At 38.2% G+C, this 8,064-nt stretch overlaps 1 protein-coding gene across 1 annotated transcript in view; it reads right to left on the bottom strand.

The window, feature by feature from the left end:
- Positions 1-502: 502 nt before the first annotated feature.
- The window catches only part of LOC109915970 (forkhead box protein N3-like), a 23,378-nt gene continuing 15,816 nt past the window's right edge, over positions 503-8,064 (bottom strand). The window contains exon 3 of the mRNA XM_020515652.2: positions 503-6,306. Within this exon, the coding sequence (XP_020371241.2) occupies positions 5,760-6,306 (547 nt within the window). The 3' untranslated portion in view covers positions 503-5,759. The remainder of the gene's footprint in view (positions 6,307-8,064) is intronic.

The raw sequence follows: 8,064 nt of genomic DNA, 5'->3' as shown, positions 1-8,064 counted from the left end.
TTAGTTTATTTGTAATTCAATACTACGACAACCTTCTTCGTCTGCATGTGGTTTAAGTTTAGAATTTAACATTTTGAAACTTTATCCATTTCAATATTACCCATCAACTTTAAACCGGCTTACGATGTACCTTCTTCTTCATCCATCCAATTGAATTTAGATTGGCAATACATTTTGTTAACCAGACATGCAATCATAGATATTTAATCAACCTGATGTTACAACATGCCTCTTGAGCAGGTGGGATATGGACCCAGGCCTCCTGGCTCTGCAAAGTGTCTCTACATCTGCACTCATATTTAGTTGTTACTCACTCAAAATTGCAAGATGCCCTTTCGCCAGTTTCAGGGTTCCAACACTGCATCAGCCCACTTATGAAATGTATCTGGCGTTTGGCCAATTTAAAGCAAACATTCATTATTTGCAAGAGCACTTGTAACAGCATCAGTATTGAATTAATTGGGAATATTAGACAACACAATTCAAGACGACCTCTTTTCAATTGATGCAACTTGTAATTTTTTTATTGCAACTGGAAGACAATACATCACAGAAACTTTATGGTAGGTTCAAGAAAAGTCTTTTCTCATATATGGACAAATGATATTTACAATTTTTTTTGTCTTTGGCAAAATGATTAAACATCAAGGAAATGTAGAATGCAAGTATGCCTCTGTGTTGACTTTGTCATATTTCTCGAAGGTTGGTTGATTGCCCGTGCCTTCTGACTGCTCACATTTTGAAAAGAAAACTATTTTAAAAATTCAACATACTTCTTGAAAACAAGAAAATGGCAGTTTATAAATCATTAAATATCAAAGTAAACAAACTTGGCCTCTCATGGAACTATTAAGGTAGACTCCTGCCTTTGAAATAGCGCTTGACAATCTTTGAAGTTATGCTTCACATAAAGTTGCTATAATCACAAATACCATTAAGTGATAGTTTGGTACCATTAAATTCCACCTTGCCTGTTCTGTACATTAGTTTCCTTTTTGACATTGCATTGAACAATATTGGAAATTGTCAAATAACAAAGTTATTGCTGGAGGTTTAAACTTTCAGCAATTAGACCCAAATTCATCTCCCCAGTGATATTAACATAATCACAGCACCATGTTGCAGTGTTGCATTATTAACCTAATTGTTTAAATGCTGAATTTCAGAATCCTGTACATAAATTAGAATCTGCATCGAAAGAAAGGAAGGTAGAATATATGGAATACCAAGGATAACTTCACTGAAAGCATGTGCGACAAAAAGGCAAATCTACATTTTTTGAGGAAAGGTCACTGGACCCAAAACGTTAACTCTGATTTGTCTCCACAGATGCTGTCAGACCTGCTGAGTTTTTCCAGCAATTTCTGTTTTTGTCTCCGATTTCCAGCATCTGCAGTTCTTTCAGTTTTTAATCTACTTTTTTTCTATTTTTTTAAAACATTCCATAGGATATTTTCCTCACATTAACAAAATCACTGGAGGAGAGCTTAGTCCTTTATTACAAAAAGCAGAAATCAGCACTAATTTCCCAAACTGCTCAAGGGTTTGACGGTTACTCCATGGCGCTACCCTGTAATTATGAAACAGATGTCTGAAGGTAGCCTAAATGGAAGTGATTAGCCACACAAAAGGACCTCATCAAGGTTAACCACTTCAATTAGCTGACAGAAAACTCCACTCTACTAATGGGTGCACTCTTACCCTACATTGGGGTGTGGAGTTTTAGTTCAATTAGACATTAAATATGTTTTCAAGCTTTTGGGGTCTAGTATGAGAATATGAGCAGTAATTCCAATAATTTGGAAATCTCTTTCCTTCCTCAATTTATTCAGGATAAGGAGGATAAGTGAAAACTTCATTGTTAAAACTACGTTATTCCAGAGGTTAAATTTGCCATTGGCAAAGACTTTGGATAGGGTTCTCCTCATACCAGTGCTATAGATTCTTGACATTTTTTTTCCAACTAGTAACAAGATTTGCATTGGGGAAACAAAAGCAAAATACTGCCAATGCTGGAAATCTGAAACAAATGGAGAATTCTGGAGAAACTCGGCAGGTCTGGCAGCATCTGTGGTAACAGAAATAGACTTAATGTTTTGAGCCCACTGGACTTGAGAAACATTTAACTCTGTTTCTCTCTCCACAGATGCTGCCAGACCTGTTGAGTTTTTCCAGTATTTTATTTGCTGTTTTTGAACAGTTCATTGGTAGCAATTGGATAAGTATCGAATACAGGGTTCATCTTTTAAGATTGGGATTCTTTGCTTAGCTTCACTAGCCTTGTTCATGACTACAAAATCAAATCCATAAATGGCTGATCATGCTTGAGTTTGCTCATTTTGATGAAATATTGTTTCTCAAAGGAAACTGTGAATACCGTAAGGGTTGATATTATTGAAACAAGCTGCCAACCCATTCAAATCAAAGGTTTCAAAGCACATTTAATGTGCCTGTGTATTCTGAATTGATAGCTGGAGACAAGAACTGCTCAATCGTGATCAGTGTTGTTAAAATACAGAAAGGAAGGTATAGTTCAGTCAAAACCTGGAACATTTTGGTGAGGCCATTCCTTTAGTATCTGGTTTCCTGTTCCAAAAGTTGAGTAATCTATGTATCTTCAACTTTTAGCTGTTTAAATAGCTTGCTTCTGTTACCAACTGCTATCAACTTGTGTGTACCAAAGCACAGAACCCCTGATAAGCACTGAGCGTTCACTAGTTTAGCTCCTCCCACGTACCTACACTTCTCCCATGGATTTCAATGGAAAGGGGATTGGGAGGGTTGCATCAAAGAGGGATGATGTTTTCATTCCTCATCATGATTCCAGTGTATTGAAACTTAACCATCTTCCCCAATTTCTGCTTCAGAGTCTAACTCAGCAGAAACAAATGATCCTTTATGCATTTCAATTTGAAGCAGTGGTTAAAATAGATAGGAAGGACCCTGGCGTAGGGTCAAGTGCCAGCCTCAAATCTGAGCAGGATGATGATTTTGAGACTTCAAAGCTTCATTTCAAGTTTTTTTTCACCATCTTACTTTGGGATAAATTCTGCTTTTTGCATTTAGGAAGCTAGCCTCCTGATGCTTTCCAGTTCTATGGCTTTCATTATCCTATAGGATATAAGAACTAACCAAAAAAGAACTTGTAGGTTTTGCTTGGATGTTTTTGGTCACGAGTGGTTAATTTCAACATATCGCTATGGAGATTAAAAACCTTTAGTTTCCACTTTCATCTCCTAATTTCAAGTCTTTCACCTCTTTATTGTTGCAGATTTCTGCCTGCCATGGTATATTAATGCACATGATTTCTAAAGCCTTCAGAGTAAAGATTTGCACATATAATCTATTATTGTTCTAATTTACCCAGTTTTAAAAGGCAGCTTCCCCTTTGCCAATGTTAATAAGCCAGTTTTTAAAAAAAAAATTAAAACTTTAATCTATTTTTACTCAACACCCTGGTCACAAAGCATTCACTGTTATATAAACATAGCCCAAAATAGGTTTTGTGGAATGCATTTGCACTGTTCTCCTTTGTATGTCTATGAAGAGCTACAAGAAAAAGTTCTGACTGGAATTTTTTCCATAATGGCTATTCTATTTAACTCAGCATTTTCAGGCAGAATGACTATCTATCGGCAATTTTAAACTGAGATACATTAGCCAAAAATTAAAATGATTGGATTTGATATCCTGGTTAAAAGTTTTCATAAGGAAAATGTCGAGCAGTGAGTGTGAATGAACACCTTTATTTTAATCAAGGCAGAATATTCTGAGAAAATGCCAGGCTACCTAATTTCTGAGACAAGTTACAGAAAGATTTGGTGTCTTACTCAATAACCAATGCAATTTGTTAATCACACTGGCAGTACACATTTTGTTTCTTGATCTCCAACACAAAGTTTCAATTAAATAAAAATTATGAATCCAACAATTGCTAAAATAACACAAGATTAATCAGTTGCTCTTATGGGTCCTGTCTTATCAAATTCTTTTTTTGAAAAAAATGCTGACAAAACAGTTGTATAAACAAAAAAAAAGGTGGTGTTTACCTTTCTTCTGACCATTATAATGAGCAGCACTGCTAAGTGCTGTTTTGTGACATATTGCCAATATATGATATTGATATTCAATACATCACTCTACCCCAAATATTTAACAGAAAAATTTGAGGAGATTAGATAAATCATGCACACTCACTACTGACTAGATGTGAACAGAGAATTATTTTCCTCCCCACATCCCACCCCTCCCAACCCTTCCCACTCTATACTGGGGGACACACTTATATGTTACCTGTCACTGTTCTGTATATCTTATAAGCCTGTAGGGGGGCTCGAATGTGCAGACAAGGCAGTATAGTCAACCATCCAAGCCCTACCAGAAATGTGAAGTCTTCATATTGCAGAGTAAGTACCCCAACAGTCAGTTTTTTTTTCCCTGAAAAAAAGGTTAAACCTCATCACCTGCTTCAAAAAAAAAAATCTAGGCCTAAGGGCTTAAAAATTAGAGGCATAGCCTTTTCTCTATTTTCTATATTTATATGAAAATAATTCATGCTCATGCTAAATACATCATTTACCTTACATGAACTTTTTTCGTCTTTGAATAAAAAGCAAAGTTTTTGTTCAAAGAACCCATGCAACATGGATTGGATAATCCTGCTGGCTACGCAAGTTATATTCCAAAATCAATGGTCTTTTATCATACACATATCCTGACTGAGAGAGAAACTGCTTACTCCAGTTCCAGGGCAGTGGAGGAGCTCACTGATATCACTGTTCAGCAATTCTGTTTCAGAATAATACTAATGGCAGGCTTTAGAGCTTTTTTCTCATTTTTTGTTTAGCCGTCTTCCTCATCATAGCCAGATCAAAGTGTTTCGATCTGTCAGGATGAATTAGTATCACTATCTTGTTATCGCTTGATTATGAATTTCTTTGCAAGACTTGATTGCTTTTACGTCACTCAGGCAGTTTCAAATGCTGTGTGTTTTCTTTCTCTTTGCACGCAGTGCCATCCATCAGGCATATGGCTTTGAACATGTATGTGCGCATTTGGGGTTTAAGATGACAAATTTGTGGAAGTGACCAATGGCAGGATTACTTTTTCAAAATTTAAATAGACAGTTTTTCCCTGTTTTGATTTGCCCAATAATGATGGCCATCATCTGCTGTCCTGTTAAAAGGCCCAGATGTCTGGTACTTAAGTGCAGTTGCCTCCAATGAATCCATCACAGTCTTGAGCAGCACATTAATTTCCTTCCTTTTGTCCAGATGCCACAAGTGGCTCTTGGTCATAGTGCTATTCAGGCTGGCTGTCATTTTGTATGGCTGGATCTGAACAGTCCATCACCAACCCATCCTTTCACATTACAACATTGCGGGATTCGAAATGCAAACTCAATATGTGTCAGTGAAATACATCCTGCGTGCACCTGTATTGTCAGGTTGAAAGAATGAACAGAGGGGTCGGGGAGGAAGAGAAACAGGAGGAGAGAGAAAAGGTGCAGTGATTTTGGCTCTGTTGTCAGTCAATGAAAAGCTTTTGCAAATTAGCTGAGTGTCAGTAAAAGTTTTGCTATGGCTTCAATCTCCTTAAACAAAAATTATTTTTTATATATTTTAAAAAAAACTCAAAGGGGCTTAAAATAGGAAAACAAAGTGATTGCTGATATTGCCACAAATCATTATAATTCACCTGACGTGCTGAAAGAAAATAAAATTCTGCCAACAATCTTAGAGAGGCTGTGCATTATTGTCTTAATTTTTTGCCAAATGTTGCTGCTCTTTCTGCCCTTTTGAAGTGCGGTTTGTGATGTTATCCAAACAGGAGCGAATTCCTGCCAAGTGCAGCAGTGAACCCGCTGCCTCTTTCATTTCCTCATCATCACTTTCTGGTGGTTTCTCTGTGCGCCTCTTTTTAAGTGGTAGTGTCTCAGTTGCATTTTTTTTTGCTTTTGTCATGTGCTGCCGTTTTGTGTGTTGGGATAAGTACCCACTGTCTGCTAAGGAATCCCTGCTTTCCTTTTTGTTTTTTCTCTCTTCATCTTCTGTCTCGCTATAACTCTCGTGGCTGTGGTAACTTCCTTCACTGGCCTCACTCCCGTCATGGCTGCCCTTTGTGGCAAACTCGTAGTGGTCATCGGCAGAGGAAGAGGATGTAGAGTCGCTGGTGGGGGATGTACTCCTGTGATTGGAAGATTTTGCAACACTGTAGTTGTGATCTTCTTTAGGGTCGCTACTGACAACAGGGGAGCCACAGGACTGTTCGCTGTCATTTCGCATTCGACAGTTTGCAATTCCATTCCTATAAAGAAAAAGAAACCATCAGTCAGTTCATTAAATCATCATGTGGTATTCTGTTCAATAACGGTGACTTGTGTCAAAATGCAGTGTACAAAAGAATGCATCCATTAGAACACTAACATGCTTTTTCCACAGGGCATGCTTTTGAAACTTTCAAGCAGGAAACTTTCAGGTTTCTGATCATTTTTTTTTCATCCTTTATTGAAAGGTTCAATTTAAGCACCTTGATTTACAGCAAATTTATTTGAACATATTTTGACACTGGAACAAATATCATTAGTATACTAATGAACTTGGTACTGAAGATGCCCCCTCAATGACAACACACAATTTGTTTGTCTCTGGTCCAGATGTTTTGCTTTGCCTCAGCCACATCTGTCTTGTTATGGTTAAAGGCAGATTGCACATCTGACAGACCTGTCCCTATGCTTTTTCTTCCTGCAAGATAAGATAATGCATGAGGGAAAAAGGTTATGCTATTAGGATTAGATGGGGGAGGCGCCTGTGAAGCTCAGAACATAGAACAATATAGTACAGAAATCAGGCCCTTTGGCCCACCATAATACTATCTTAAATTAATTTCCCACTTGCCTGCACATGGTCCATATCCCTCTGTTCTCTGCCTATTTGTGTGTGTATCTAAATGCCTCTTGAACTTGGCTATCATTGTTAACTTTGCAGGAAGGCAATGGCCTAATAGTATTAGCACTGGACTTTTAATCCAGAGACCCAGGCAACGTTCTGGGGACCCGGATTCGAATCCTGCTATGACAGGTGGTGGAATCTGAATTCAATAAATATCTGGAATTAAGAATCTATTGCTGACCATGAATCCATTTTCAATTGTTGGAAAAACCCAACTGATTCACTAATGTCCTTTAGGGAAGGAAACAGCCATCCTTATCTGGCCTGGCCTACATGTGACTCCAGCACCACAGCAATGTGGTTGACTCTTAACTGCCCTCTGGGCAATAAATGCTGGCCTTGCCAGCAATGCCCTCAGCCCATGAAGAATAAAAAAAAAAATTGTATCTGCTTCTACCACCTCCCCTGGCAGTGCATTCCAGGCACCTACAACTTATCAGGTCACTCCTCAGCCTCTGATGCTCTAGCAAAAACAATCCAAGTTTGTCCAACCTCTCCTTATAGCTAATATAGTCCAATCCATGCAACATCTTGGTAAACCTCTTCTGCACCATCTTCGAAGCCTCCACATCCTTCCTTAGTGCAGCAACCAGAACTGTGCACAGTTCTCTAAATGTGGCCTGAACAAGTCTTATACAGTTGCAACTCACTTGCCAACTTTTGTATTCAATGCCCCAACAGATGAAGGCAAGCATGCCATATGCCTTTTTTACCACCTGTATTATCCACTATGGACTTGGTCCCCAATATCCCTCTCTATATCAATGCTCCTAAGGGTCCTGCCATTTACTGTACACTTTCCTCTTGCATTTGACATCCCAAAATGCATCATCTCACTTGTCAGGATTAAACTCCATCTGCTATTTCTGCCCAACTTTCCAGCTGATCTATATCCTGCTGTATCCTTTGATATCCTTCCTCACTAGCCACAATTTTCATGTTATCCGCAAACTTACTAATCAGACCACTGACATTTTCATCCAAATTGTTTATATAGATTTCAACAGAGGTCTCAGCACTGATCCTCAAGGAACACCACTGATCGTAGACCTCCAGTCATAAAAAAACAACCCTCCACAACTGCCCTTTTTCTTCGATAACAAGGTGTAGAGCC

This window comes from Rhincodon typus, chromosome 8, assembly GCF_021869965.1.
Source record: "Rhincodon typus isolate 14 chromosome 8, sRhiTyp1.1, whole genome shotgun sequence".
Lineage (NCBI taxonomy): Eukaryota > Metazoa > Chordata > Chondrichthyes > Orectolobiformes > Rhincodontidae > Rhincodon > Rhincodon typus.
The sequence above is the reverse complement of the archived record's forward strand: the minus strand, read 5'-3'. Positions and strand labels throughout refer to the sequence as shown.